At 32.7% G+C, this 16,099-nt stretch overlaps 1 protein-coding gene across 7 annotated transcripts in view; it reads right to left on the reverse strand.

Annotated features, from left to right (window-relative positions):
- The window catches only part of NKAIN2 (sodium/potassium transporting ATPase interacting 2), an 871,385-nt gene that overhangs the window by 373,625 nt on the left and 481,661 nt on the right, over positions 1 to 16,099 (reverse strand). For all 7 annotated transcript variants that reach the window (XM_088795473.1, XM_088795477.1, XM_074333530.2 and 4 more), the window contains one exon: positions 11,595 to 11,675. In XM_088795473.1, coding sequence (XP_088651599.1) covers positions 11,595 to 11,675 — 81 coding nt within the window. The remainder of the gene's footprint in view (positions 1 to 11,594; positions 11,676 to 16,099) is intronic.

Below are 16,099 nucleotides of genomic sequence, written 5' to 3' on the forward strand. Positions count from 1 at the left end.
TGTCAAAAATAAATCTTTGAAGAGGAGAAGGGGAAGTAACATTTTGTGATGTTGGAATGTAAAACATCTTAAATATTTCAAAATTTCTCCATATCATTCTTAATCAGGAAAGAAATTTAAATAGTCTCATTGTCTGTGTATTGCTTTACAACTAATAAGAGTATTTACTGAACATTGCTCCCTGGTCACCTATACTGCACTGAACTACTAATCCAAAGTGCAACTGTATTTTCTATGTAAATTTTAAGTACAGGAAATAATAGAGTAGGCTTGTTACCACATGAAAGGCATGGGAAATAATCACTCACTTGCTTTTTCTGGATAAATAACCCTGGATGCTAGAAGCAAAAAAATAAATATAAATAAATAAATAAATAAATAAATAAATAAATAAATAAATAAACTTTGATTCATTTCACTATTTAATGTCCCTTGAATTGTATTTTTGTATAATTTCCCACAGTTCATCAAAGCATCAATTGTCCCTGAGTAAATCCACAGACACAGAAATTGACATTTTGCCTTCCAAAGCTAATTTGGCAACTGACAATCCCAATTTAGCTTCCAAATGAATTCCAGGGGTCATGTTAGGATGATAGTTTACAATGAAGAGGCTGATTTTGGTAAGGTTATCACAGACTGAGAGTACACTAGGGGTTGGGGTGGACAATCCTGAATTGGACATCATTCTCAAGTAAATTCTGCAAATATTTCAGGATCTAAAGGCCCCGCCTAATATGAGATCATTTAATCTAGACCAAATAGTCCAAGATTAAAAAAAAAAAAATTTGTAGTGGTTCACAATTTTTAAAAAATCAAATATTTCTAAATTTCAAGCCAGGGGATTCTTAATTCAAACATATTGTTATATTTTTTACATAGCTCTGTAAATAAGAAAACTATAAAAACCTAGCTGTTTTAATGCTTGGCACAGAATAATGTTTGGCACAGATGATTCCTGTTCTAGAATCATCTCTATAAACTGGGCTTTGGATAAAAATGCGGATGGCAATTGCTTAGACCACATTTGTATCTGCTTTCTCTTTATTTCCAGGAGGATGCTATCTTGAAATATTAATCTCTGTGCTTTTATTTTTCATACTCACCTTTTGCAAACTTTCCCTGGTGAGTCAGTGACATCCTCACTACCTCAAATAAAATTACCATTGTTTTAGTAGGAAGGCAAAAAGAAAGAAATGGTTACGGTTTCTGTTTTTGTTTTTGTTTTGCTTTTTTCACTTCCAAAAAAGACTCTAAAAGTCCACATCAGAAATAATAGTTGTAGAACAAAAATTCTTGATTTATAAGAAAAAAATAAAGTGTTGGAGAGAGAGAGAGAGAGAGAGAGAGAGAGAGAGAGAGAGAGAGAGAGAGAGAGAGAGACTGAATAAGGAAAACTACGCATGGTATATTTTTTAACAACAGATTGGAAAGAGAACAAATAAGACCATAAAGGCCATTCCTAGAGAGAAGGGAGTAGGAGTTTGAGTAATGGGACAAGCTGTGCCTTTAAATGAGTAGCAGATACGGAACAATATAAAGAGCAACCGAGTCAGCATTCTGAGTCAGATTGACAATCACCAGCAGCATGGAGACTCAGGAGAGCCAAGTCAATACTTGGAGACTACTCTGCTATTCTAGAGAGTCACCCCAGTTGCCTGCTCCCATTGCTCTGTGGGAGGCTCTTCTACCAACATTTCCCACACATGATGCCTGTGACTCACCCAGCAGAAATAATCATGGTTGTTCATGCCCCAAGACTTTGCCAGTGCTCACGGGGGCTCCTTCATGTAAAAGGTCCTTCTTTAACACCCAAAACACTTTTAAGTGCTCTCTCTCTCTCTCTCTCAATCTCTCTCTCTCTCTTTCTCTTTCTCTCTCTCTCTCTCTCTCTCTCTCTCTCTCTCTCACACACACACACACACACACACACACACACACACACACACACAGATGAGGTTTTTGACACCCACAGGGCATTTGGTAGGAAATCAGTAAGAGGGAAAGATATCAATGTACGAAAGTAGAAATTAAAGCAGTTAATTTACGAGATTCATAGAAACTATGTATGCCATCTAGTTCTTGTAGAAAGAGAATATGACTCAACCATGAGAGGAAACAGCCAAATTGTAAGAGTGAAAAAAGAAAAAATGACATCTACGTAGGGATTCTCAGATATAGCTGTAGTTCTCAATCAGAGCTGCCCTAGGCATGCGATAGTTTTGTTACTCCAGGAATAGGGATCTTCAGCTTCTCAAAATTCAATTACATTAATAATAAAAAATGCAAATAAGGTAAAATTAGAGGCATGGACATTCATGGTCTAGTCAATTCCACCATAAAGAAAGGTAGGGGAGGTTTCTGGAAAGGATTTTGCCACACAAAGAAATGATACATATGATTTGTGTATTAAAGGATGGACTTAAGCATAAGTTCTCTCCAAAGTTCTGGGTAATCTATTTTATTGCTTCATTTGATACCTTAGTTGAATCAATATTAATAAGTCAGGTAATAAATTTACATATGCACAAATATCAAGATCTACACTGGGATCCCTGCTTCAGCCAGAAAGCAAACACTCTCCTTGAGTCCTGTTTAAAGGTTCTAGGTAATCTAATCCTTACAAGTCAAGGTATGTTTAATAGACAAATAAGAATGCCATTGTGTAGGAGTTGGTTAGGAGTGAAATAACTTAGACCTCACTCCAAAGAAATCAGAATCTGTAGTTAAAAAAGATATCCAAGTGGTTCATATGATTATTAATCTTGAAAAACATTGACATTGTTGGCCAGCTGCTCAGATGACTTTCCTTGTGCTTGCTACCACCAAAGAGCACTGGGCCAGCCCTAAGATGTTGATTCCATTACCCATGCAATGGTGGAATAGAAGCCAATGCCTCCAACCGCCTTATTGGTGGAGCTAGGCAGTTACTGAAATCCACTCCATTATGATTCAATTTCATTCCAATGAGCATTGTTCTTATGTTTGGACTTTCCTTTGATTCTGGGGATGAATTAGAAGAAGGGACAGTTAGGTAAACAAATAATTAAAATACATTGATAAGAGCAACTTTTTGCTTTTGTTTTATGATGTATCAAATAGGCTTATTTATAAACATCCCAAATGCTCTTAATTGATTATGTAATTCTCCACTGCTGTGTGGGAGCTCCGGGGTAGACATTCTTTTGAATAATGATGATGACATACGGCCTTTTAGAAAATTGAAGTTTAGTAAGAGATATGGAAATTAAATAAATGTAATACAGTGTGAAAAGCAATACATAATTATTTATAAAGTTATGGGGAGATACCATTTTTTCTTTATTCTTGTTTATATTACATTTTAAATCAGTAGGTCATTTGACACTTACACTTATATCCAATAAGTGATATATACTGGCCTCATAAGTTGAAATAGATGGCTTTCCCACTTTGAAAGAGTTTTTGTAAAATTAGTGGTACAACATTCTTAAATGTTTTTAAGATTTCACTAGTGAAGCCATGTGGTCATCACGTTTGGTGTTCTCTATCAAAGGTTTTGACTAATGATTCAGTTTCTTTAACAAATCAAAGAATGTTCAGGTTTTTAATTCAAGTTGTTGTTCAACAAATTTGTCCATTTCATTGTGATTGTCAAATATATTGACTTAACGTTGTTCACAATATACTTTCTCTTGTTATCTAATCTGTAGGGTCCTTTGTGATACTACCAAAATACGTTTTTACTTATTTTTCCCCTTGATCTTTCTTGATAGCATTTTTAAAATTATCATTTTTAAGGAAATTATTTGACTTTATTGATTTTTTTTCTGCTTCATGCTTAATGAATTCTGTTACCATCTTCATTATTTTAATACTTTCTGCTTCTGGAGGTTTCATTTGCTATTTCTTTATTACCTTCTTGACATGGAAGCTTAGATTATTGATTTTGCAGCATTTCTACTCTTTTAATATCTCCATGTAAGGTCATATATTTTACTCTAACGCCTCTTAATGCCCCCAAGATTTTATCAATGCAAAATATTTTCTAATCTCCTTTCCAACTTATTGGACCTATAGGGCACTTAGAAGGATATTGCTTAATTTCTAAGCAGTCACAGTTTTTCTAGCTTGATTTCACAGTGGTCAGAAAATACTTGTTGAATAATTGCAAATCATTCTATATTTTGATCATTCTAAATTTGGACTCATTTTATAATTGAATGTTCTATATGCCTTTGAAAATAATATGTACCTTTTTAATGTTTGGTGTAGTGTTCTACATATGTCACTTAGGTAAAGTTTGTTAATTGTGTTGTATATATATTCTATATACTTTTGGAATTTTCATCTGATTCATGTATTCAGAGAGAGTGTTAAAAATCTCTCACTGTGATTATGAATATGGCTATTTCTCCTTTTAATTCTGTCCTTGTTTACTTTATATATTTTGAAGCTGTAATATTTTACTCAGGTAATACTAATTACGGTATATTCATGTGGACTGACCTTTTTATCATTGACATATCCTCTTTATCTTTAGTAATGCTTCTTGTTTCAAACACTGTCTTGTCTGATACTAGGATTATTACACCATTTTTTGTGTTTACATGGTATATCTTTTCTACTTTTTCTTAACTTTTTGATTTAAAACCTTGTATTTTAGGTGTACCTGTTATAGACAATATATAGTTGGGTGTTGTGTCTTTATATAGACTGGCAATCTTAGTCTTTTAACTAGAGAATTTAGTTTATTTACATTTAAAGTAATTATTGATATATTTTGGATTATAGCATACTTCTTGGTATTTTTTTTTCTTGAACTTTCTGTTAGTTTTTCTCCTTTCTGAGCTTCACTTGGATTAATTAATTATATTATTATTATTTTAATCTTTAGTTGGTGTTGGTAATTATGCTTTCTTTTAGTCATTACACAAAAATTACTTACTAATTCTTGAAATATTATAATCTAATATAAATATTATCTTTGCCATTTCCCTGACAATGCTAGATACTTAGAATACTTTAATTCCTTTCTGCCTTTTGTATTATTGTTGTAATGCATTTTAGTTCTATATGTATTTAAATTCCAAAAGACTTTACTATGATGGTTTTGCATTTTTTACTCAGATATCTATCCTTTCTATTATCATTTGTTTTTCCTGAAATTCCATTTTCATCTGGGATTATTTTCCTACTGCCTGGAAAACTTCCTGTAGTGTTTGTTTTAATACATGTTTGTTGTTAATAAATTTTCTTAGCTCTTGTTGCCTGAAAATGCTTTTACTTCACCTTTATTGTTGAAAATATTTTTGCAGGGCATGGATGTCCAGGTTGCCACTTTTAGAGCACTTTAGAGGTGCCATTCAATTGCCTTCTAGACCCATTGTTTCTGTTGAAAGATCAATATCAGTCTTTTTGCTGTTCCTTTAAAGACAAAGGTTTTTAAAATTTGATGGCTTTTAAGATTTTTCTCTTTGATTTTCAAAAAGTGCTCCTAGTTTATACCTGGATATGGTTTTCTTGGTACTTATTTAACTGGAGATCTGAAAGTCTTCTTGAATCTGTAGGTTAATATATTTAATCAGTTTTGAAGAATTCTCTGCCATTATCACTTCAGCCATTGCTTCTGTCCAATTCTACCTTTCTTCTCCTTCTAGGTATTCAATTATTTGTATATTGAAACTTTAGCAGCCATCTATATATTTTTTACATCTTTTCTATATTTTTATCCTTTTTTTTCTTTTAACCTCTGTGCTTCAGTTTGGATATTTTCTATTGACCTATCCTCCAGTTTACCACTCTTCTAATCCTTAAAATCTACTATCAAACATATCTAAGGAGTTCTTACTTTTAAATATTATGTTATTCAGTTCTGGGATTTCCATTTCATTATTTATATAGAGCCCAACTTTCTAAGGGTAAATTCTTCATCTCCTGTTTTTCCCATTATTTTCTTCAACACATTGCTTTTTTTTTTTAAGTCCTTATTAGGTAATTACAATATCTGAATCACTTATTGGTCTGTCTCAATTGTCTATTATTTTCTTAACTTTTAGTAATGAAGTTTTCGCTTTAGCATGTATAGCAATTTTCAATTGCCCAATATCATTCACAGCCATAAATTGTAAAGGACTAAGACAATGTTGTCTTTCTCTTGAGATGTTTCCATTTTTCTTTATGGAGACAGATAAAGCAAAGAATGATCTGCTTATTCCAAGCAAGGACTGTGCTGATTTGAGCCTAGATTTTAGCCCTGATAATATTTACTGTACATCTCCTTTGCCTCTGGCTCAATCTCCTGGTTTGTCAACTGTAAACCTAGTTTATTTTGTAGATCTTCGCTCCTATCTACAAACTCTATTTTGCAAGACTGCCATTTTTTTTCATTCTGCTTTGTAGTATTTTCATTTATATTTTTAGCCTTACAAAGAACTTGCCAAATGCTCTAATAAGAAAATTATCCATGTGCTCAAGGTCCAATCCTTCAAAGCTATGCTAATTTATACATACTCCATAAATATCCTTCTATGGGTTCAAAGCCTAGATTATTAGCTTCCTGTCCCAGACAGAATCAGCAGATGCCCCCAGATTACAGTATCTCAAATGGTCAGCTCATCGCTTTGGGGTCCTTATCTTTCCAAAGTATTATTACTTCAGCACCTCTCTACTCCTTCTGACTAGTTGGTGTCTGAAGTTTGTAATACACACACAGAGACACTACATTTAAAAAAAAAATTATCTCATGCTTCATTTCATGGTCAATCTATAAAGATGTCTGTAGCCACCTCCACTTCCACATGACTCATTTTCCTCTTATTTATTTTTAAAAATAAAGTTTGTCTTTTTTTCTCTTCTAAGTAAGAAGTGAAGTAAGGAAGTTGGATTCTTTAGGGATAATGATAAATCTTCTTGGACACGTTAAATTTAAGGTGACAATGAAATTAACATGACACTACACAAAGTTGGAGATGTGAAACTTGAACTTAGCAACAAGGTCAGGACAGAAGAAGTAAATCTAGGAGACACATGCGTAGAGATGATTGTTTGAATTATGACAGTGGATGGCATTTTCAAGTAAAAGAATGTAGACAGAGAAGGAGAAAGCTTCAAGGACCCTAATCCTTCCTTTAGGGCTATTAAAAGGGAGTAGAAAAAGTAAGCAAAGAAAAGGGAATTAAAGAAGTAAGGAAATGTGCAGTTCAATTCAATGTACTATTAAAGTAAACAAGAAAAGATAAGCAGTGACTATTTGACCAAATTATAATAGGTTGGTTCATCTCTATTTGGGGAAAAAAATTACATGTTTAATTCTTAATAACATGTAGGATGTTTTATTCTATACCCTAAAGCAAAATCTACTTTGATGGTTGGGAAATGAAAAATTTCTAATTAGCTTAGTAATAGTTAATTGAAGTTTTCTTAGACTATATACATTTTCACAGTAAGAAAAGCAAAATAAAAATAAACGAATCCACAGAATTGTCCTCTTGATATTTGTTTAATTTAGTCTTAAGTCAATTATCAGAGGAACTCTTTATTAGTAATTGCATAGATATTTTTGCTTCTTGATGAACAGCACTAAATCAAATTAAAAAATGATTACAAGAGATTTTTCTCCATACCACTGTTTTCCATATGAAATCATAAAACAAATTTTGATACAAGTATTGACTTCATTGAGCAGAAAATATCGAAATATCAGATACCTTTATAAATGAATAATATTTTTTAATAGAAGGAATAAAACTGGGATTTTTGCAGTGGTACATTATTCTACACAGCACTCACATCTGCTTGTAAGGATCTGTTCCCTATTGCCTACAGTGTTTGACAGGTTTTTAACCTCCTTCCTGTCTCTCATGTCTGCAAATGTGCAATTAAATAAGCTTAAATAAGCCACATTCTTATATTTATTATATATCAACATTTTAAAATAAAAATTTACATTTAGATCTCAAAAGTAAATATCAAAATTATTCAAGTATAGCATTCTAGAAGTTACTGTTAATGTGTTCATTCTGAAACACACATATCACTAGGTATAATTAATTGCTTTAAGCTATGTTTAACTAGATACGTTTCTGATAGTATAATAAAGCCTGAAAGATGTGTTCCTGCACCCCTACTCTCAAAAGGTTAAAAACAAACAAATTGGGTTGTTTTAAGTGTAAAATAATTTCTTGGTTACTCCTTCGTGCTCTGTACGTTTACTGTTTTATTTCTAAAGATAGTTGCATCATTCACTAATGCCCCATAAATCACACACAAAATAAACAAATCTCAAAATAGTTATTCAAAGAATGTGTTACAATTTCTGCCTAAAAGTAAATTACAATTGTATCACAGCCAATAAAAATACAAATTTTTACAGATAACCAGAAGACCACTAAATTTTCCTGTGTATTACTAATCAAATATTTCACAAATATAATTTTCCCAGGTGATGAACCTAATAGGTGAATTACCACATTATCTATGTTTCTTTCTAACTGCTATGTACTTTGAAGTTAAAAATTACTATAAATTAGCAGATCTCTTCTCTTCAAAATTACTCTATTCAGTTGATAGCTGGGATCAGTTCCTATTTCTTTCTATTTTATATGTGAGCTAGATAATCACAACTGCCCAGAATAACACAACAGAAAAATAAGACTATTTACAATCGGAATTCTCAAAACTATTAATCCAATAGTCCAGGACATTGAATGCTAAAAGGCAATTGCCTACAAAGTTAGCAGACACTTTGGGTTACAAATTAATGTCATCTCTGTTTCTTTAACAGGGCATCTACTAAAATATCAATCCAAGATGTTACACACTATATGATGCTTTAGGATATTTAGTTATAACACTAATGTCTAAACCATTTATATAGATAATATAGAAATAATTATTATACAATGCATGTTTATTTGTTACTATCATCTGTTGCTATCACTTTAATTTAACTGAGATTAAAAAACATGTAAAGCAGCCTCTCTTGTGGATTTGTATTATTTTTCCTTAAGTCTTATGGGGATAATAATTAAGACATATTCATTGATATTTTAATAATAATGTTAAATTTACACTTACTTTCAATTAAGAAAATACTAACTATACTACTATGTGTACAAAGAAAACTGAAAATCAAATAGGTCAGTGCTGCCTATCATATTATTATAATTAAGCCATTTCATTATTGAATGTACACACTGGGCTAGTTAATGACTCTAATCTCTGTTTTGCTCATTAGTACATGGCAGTTACTTTAGCAGAAAAAGCAGAAAAGACACTGTGGAAAAATGATCATACAACATTCTAAATTCTTAACAGGTAACTAAAGATTGCCTTGTTATTTTTACCACTTTTTATCATTTCTTGCCTATTCATTATGAAGGAATCACAATTTATAAAATATTTCACGGAAATAAATGCATTTCTTTCACATATGTAAGACCATATAATTTTTTTCCTGATTCAATTTCCCATATTTCTCCCTCAGCCTGAAACAAACTGATCCATTCATAAGGTCAAACTATTTGGGGGGGGTGTCGCTAAGGGGTTGATAAACAGTTTATATTCTGCAATCTAAGTATTATCAGCAGTTTCAGGACTCAATTTTTGAGTTTTCATATATCTGTACATTTTTCAATCACCATCACTTCCTTCTGTCACAGTATTACTTGAAGAATGTGAGGCAGCTGCAGAAGCTAAAGAATTGAATGGTATAAATACTCCTTTCTCAAACCCTTTGAGCAAGAAAGGGAGGTAAAACCCGGTAGAGATAACTATATAACTTTGCCCTTTATGGGTTTCTTTTAGATTATTTGTTAAAAATATTAAATTTTCATGTGCTCTGCAGAGCCTGGCATTGGTTTATAAGATGAAAAGAAAAGGAATATTATTAACTGCTTCATTGCTAAGGGATAGTCATTACCTATCTAATGTGCATTCGAAGAATTCTTAGTCATTTGGGTTGCAACTGTCTTGAACAATAATGTTTTAGGATGTGCCCTCTCTTTGGTTTCATTGCCCATGTGCAAGGTCATATGATCACAAGCTTTATTTTGTGCCTGCAGTTACCACAATTACAGAACACTGATGCATCCAGCACGGCTCAAATTTCTCTCTTTTTTTCTCTTATATTAAACAAACTCTCATCTGCTAGATCATTTTACTCAGCCAATACGCCTGAAGAGATGCCTTCCAAATTTTAAGGTGATGATTTAAATTGAAAATGTCATTAAAAGTCATTCTAGTGTGGAATTTCTTTGAATACAGTAAATCATCAAGCAGCAGAGATATATAAATTGGGGAAGGAATTCAAGTCCTTGGAAGTGTGTATTGCTTCTCTGGCACAGAGGGAATGTACGATCTAAGAAGCAGTCTTGTCTGTGTCCTTCCTAGAGCGACCTGAACAATTCCTTTTCATTGGTCACGGCATCTTCTGGAAAGGACTGCTTGCTGCCAAGAGTGTGGAGGACAACGCGCTACAAGAATCACGGAAATGCCTCTACCAGGTCAGGTTTTGCAGAAAGCCCTAGTGAAGATTTGTCTAAAACCTGATCATAAAATCACAGGTTCCTATATACTAGAATATAAATGTATATTACTACTACCCCATCCCCCCACCCTCACAATATAGAGCCCTGCAAAGGTAATTCTTGGTGACTTTCTAGCTTTTATTTATTTATTTATTTATTTATTTATTTATTTATTTATTTATTTATTTATTTGCCTTTTAAAGAAGGTTATCACCACTGGGATTTTTTAAATGGCAACATCTTTGTAGGATCTTTCTGTTCTAATGAGGGATAGGTAAAATAACATTTTACAAGCTGTCTTTTACAGTTAATATTAAGAAGTACAAATTTGCAACCCTCTCAAGGGTCTCAAGCAAAATAGACTACTACTTTGAATGGATTATCTCATTTAACTTACTTGCTGTTAATTGCAGTCTAATAGAATGATGTTGGCTTTAGAGATCTAAAAACTACATGAGTTCAATAGTAAAGGCATTCGTGGTAGAGATATAATAGCAACATACACACTCAAACACAAACCTATACCCAGTCACATGAGGACAGCACAAACTAAAGAAACCTAATGAAAAAGCAAGTCTTTTAAGTCTTTCCTAGACTATTTCAGAATAAAATATTTTTTTATTCATTTATAAAATAAATTGTATCCCTGTGGTAACAATTTACTCAACTAAAGCCTATTAATTGTTCGAATTATTGCATTGCTATTTGGGCCCGATCAGAGAAAACCTTTAGCAGAGTAATATGAGTAAGCAAACTAACTGACTTAAATGATCTTCAAGATTTTATCTCTGAAAAAATTCCCATTTTGCTTAGAAATCTCTCATTAGTCATTGTTTTAAAAGTCTACAGCATGGTCATTGTATAATCCTTATTTCATACTAGTTTTGCTTAAAAAAATGACAACATTTTTTAACACACTAAAACATCGTTGCTGGTAGAAATGCAGAGATATAGATGAGACACCTTTCAATTTACCTTCATTCGAGGTGCATCTAAGTGACAAGAGCAGGGTGACACTCTGCCTTACTTAGGAAGAGGCTTGTTAACACACTACTGATGACTCAGGCAAATCAGATGACAAATTACCTTTGAGAGGTCTCCAGCCTCCAAATAGAAGCAGATAACAAACACATTCCACGTAACCCAGAGGACTAGCCAGACAGCATACTGTAGAAAAACAAGAGAGAAATAACATGTAATTAATTTTGAATGAGCTGAGTAATATTTAAATAGAACTTGAACTTATGCATTCCAAACCTTAAAATTAGTAGAAAATATTAGATATTGCTTCTTTCTAAGGAACAGGATGAGATGTACACTTACCTCTGTTGATTTTTTGTGTGTGTTTTTTTCACTGTTGTGGGCTCTAATAGTATTATAGCTCAATCTTGCTTAAGAATAAATTTTAGGATTTCTGACAAAAAATATAGTAGCCCACATTTCTGTTTTAAGAGGGAATGATTATGGTTTATAGACATAAAAAAAAAAAATCAAATGCTCTTATGGACATATCAAATACAACCCATTAAAAAGAAAACACGTATCTTCCTTTAGCAAAATCAACCCCTGTATTATAACACACAACATTTCTCCAAGTTCCCTAGGGCCAGCTTCAAATCAGTCCTCATGTTTCTATCCCGTCTAATCAGCTTTCTCTCTTTGGTGTCTTTTTTTCATTTCCCTCTTCATCTTCTTATTTTATCCTCTCACTGAGGATGCATTTTTTTCTTACCAAGACATAGTTCGGATCTGTCAGTCAACTAAAATTTATTAACACCTAGAAGGCAACATGCTAGAAAGACACTAAGTATACGAAGATCAATGATAAATTCTCCCTGAACTCAAGTCAAGTGAGGGAGATAGATTAAAAGAGAGAGAGGGAGGAAGAGAGAGAGAGAGAGAGAGAGAGAGAGAGAGAGAGAGAGAGAGAGATGATTTTTATACAAGAATCATAAAAAAAAATAAGTAAGTCTGACACAAGCAAGAAGCATAAAACTTATCCTGAGAAGAAGTAGTCCTGCAAAGCTTAACAGAAGCAGTGCAACACTTTCCATAACAGGTGAATCAAGCTAAGTCATGGACTTTACCAAATAAAAACGTGGGGGCCTGGAAGGGCTATGGTGGGAGGGTGCTGTAAGCAAAGAAACATCAGGTGTGAATTTTTTTCTTTTTCTTTTAATGGGACAAGAGGATATCATGGAATTTCTCTGCTAAATAAACACCAATTGCTCTCTTCTTGATAAGCTCTACAATTTTTATTTTATAGTTCAATGACCTCCCTGTTAGTTTTTTCAGTCTCAGGTTTCAGTTCATCACTAAAGTTATCATGGATTCCAGACACATCTGATTACTTGCTGTTACAAGTGTGTGTTGGAAAGCTATTTCCCACCGCTGTGCCTTTCTGTATGCTAGTTCTTCATCCTTTAATAATTTTTTTATGCCCTAGGTACACCTCTTGCCACCTATCAATTTCATTTTTCTTCAAAAGTCAATTTGAATATCACCTCCTCAGTGATATCCAGTCAAAATCCGCTTAGCCCTGCTTAATGCTTAAGATCTTGTTTGCCCTAATTTCTTTCCGAATGTCTTATATCTATTTGCATAAACTCCTTGAGAAAAGGGACCATTTTAAAATTTATGTTTATGTCTTTAAGTTGTTAACTTAGTACTTTGCACAAAATAGGTACTAAGAAAATATTTTGTAAATCAGTGAATGAATGAGGAGCAACATGGAGAAACTCTTAGTACTTTTCAGAGGCAGAACCTCATCTTCCCACCTAGACTTAGTTTTTCTGAGTGTACTATGATCATCCATGTAGCGTGAGGACCAGGGCCCTACAGGATGTGTTGATGTAATAAATAATGTCTCAGCTATTTTCCAGGTGATGGGTTCATCTAACTGCTGAATGGGGGCAACACTAAATGGTCCAAGACAAAAAGGGTTTGAGAGGCTGTGGGCCTTGAGGGCTGGGGACTAGAAACAGGGTAAGAGAGCTGAGTGGGTTGTAGCAAAGATCTCAGTTCTAGAACAGAGATCTCATGGGACATTTAAGTGTGCTCAATATTGTGAAGTGTAAAGTCATCTCACAAAACTGAAAAAAAAAAAAAGAACCCTAAAATCTAGATTTATTCAGCTCTTTTGCAGATTTGGATTTTAGTTTTAGAAATACAGAGAAGTGTAGTCCTACTTTAAGGGTAACAGGGTGAGGAAAAATATAAAGTGCCTAGACCGTCCAGTGACTTGGTTTAAGTGACCAAGAAAGAATGAATGAATGACTGAATGAAGTGTTTTATCATGTCCTTTGTTCATGGTGACATACTATTCCCTCCCGACTTATAATGGAGAGCTAAATAAGCACTATTCGCTATAAACAAAACAACACAAACACAAACAAACAAAAGATAAGTAAAAGATTTGCTAAATGCTGATAAAGATGTTATCACATATACTAAATATTCCTGAAAATTTGTCATTTGCTACTGGGGCAAAAGAATGTCAACGCTGTAGCTTTTCTATTTCACAGCTGAAATTATGTTTTAAGCTCATTAAATGCTGAAAATGTTATATACATGCATCATATCATAGTCACTACTTCAATATTATTTATTAAATATATAAGAATCTGCAAACTCCATCCAGATTGATTTAGACATCACTTACATTTAGTTACTTACATTTATGTATATAGGTAACTGTAAATTATAACTAGTTTGGTTAAAAAAAATCAAGCTGAAAAATTTATGTCTTAGTTACCAAAATTAACATTTTTATGGAAGGATAGGTAAGATAATGGGTCACATGCAAATAAATAGCACATAGAGACTAAGAACTGGGGACCTAAATGTGGCTTTGTTGCTTAGGAGCTCTGTGGCTAAGTTCAAGTCATGGTCTCACTATACTTGTTTCCTCAAATGCAATATAGTCTTAGTAACAATAGTAAGCTCAAATGGTTTATATGAGGATATAATAATAGAATGTTTAAAAGTAGTCACTATTTGAGTTCTCAATACAGGTTGCAATTTTATTATGATTATTATGTTACATCATCCCTTCTCCTTGTATAAATAATACAGCAGTAATCCCCAAATTTTTGTCTCCTTAGGATATCAAAAAATATACTTTCCACATAAACTTACGTAAAACATTCTTCCACTAATTGAACTTGGTCTAGGCTTGTTTCCTTTGTTTCCCTAATGCAATATATTCTTCTCTAGAATAAGTGTTCTTTTGTGACACATTAATGACAATATTGACAGATGATATTTTACGAAACAACTCTTTCTTCATTTGGTTTCATTAAACAAGAATTTATTCTTTGTGATTTACTACGCTACATAATTATAAGCATTTTCTATATCATATTTTAAGAGTTGTTCTATTATAGTCTTTATTAATATTGATTTTGTTTTCCTTTTTTATCCTTTTTCTCTCAGAATAATCTAGAGAGATAGTTCCATTTTATTGTATACTTCGTTACAAACTAGTTAGCTCTCATGCATTCTACTTTATTAAAGATCTGTAAAAGAATTATCACCTTTAGTGGTGTGGCAACTTTAATAAACATGGAAATCAGCACAATGCTACAGAGGGTAATCCTGTATTTGCATCATTATTCAAAAGCAAGGCTTTATCTAATTTAACTGTGTCTCATTTAACTTTACTCATTAACTATCTTTCATTTAACTTTCTTAAACCTTCTGTCTTCTTTTTTCTCTTTTCTTATTATTACTCTTTTTTCTACCTGCTTTTCTCATTTTAGTAGCTGCCATTTATCTAAATCAAATCTCCTCTAATTGAATTTTACATAATTGCCTAAATATTGAAGATTTTGCATTCCCTTGTAATTTGGCCTATGACTGATTTTTGTTAATAAACCCTGTCCTTCACACTGTTCAAAAATTACTCATCATAGTTATTTAAGAGCATAAAGATGTGTACTAACTTCTTCCCAGTTGCTACAGCTAGTTGATGTGACATAATTGACAATTGTTCAGTTTGAAGGTAACTGAAAATGATATCCTGCCCAGGTAAGATAACCTAACAGGATAACAAAGTATCACATTTGCCAGATAGCACCTAACTTATAGTTTCTACTCTACAGCTAATTTTTCTTTAGCCTCATCTTTTCTTGAAAAAAAAAAAATCATATTTTATGCTTCAGGTAAAATTTATGAGATTATCTGTAATGATAGATAAAATCCCACTTGTATGGTAAAATTCATTCTTTAAGGGTTGATTTCTGCAGGACTAAGTGGACCATTTGAGAGGATGATTTAACTTGAGTCTCCAACTAAATAGTTAACATTATCAACTAAAAAAGGTAATTGAATCATCATGGTTTCCTTGTTATTGTTTGTGACTCTAATGATAAAATCAAATTAGCTGTGTAAGATAAAAGTTTGTTAAGGCTGTCAATCATGACAGGCCAAAACATTGGATAGATGCAGAGACACAATATTATATGGCATGTTTACATAATAACTAGAAAGGTAGACTCAAAGCCTGATAAACATTTTATTGGAAAATAATAAGTCACACCTTAATGACACTGCCAGTGCTTTTCCATTGCTGTCTCTTACAACAAATCTGC

This window comes from Rhinolophus sinicus, chromosome 2 (assembly GCF_057876585.1).
Source record: "Rhinolophus sinicus isolate RSI-liver-muscle chromosome 2, RSI-T2T, whole genome shotgun sequence".
Classification (NCBI taxonomy): domain Eukaryota; kingdom Metazoa; phylum Chordata; class Mammalia; order Chiroptera; family Rhinolophidae; genus Rhinolophus; species Rhinolophus sinicus.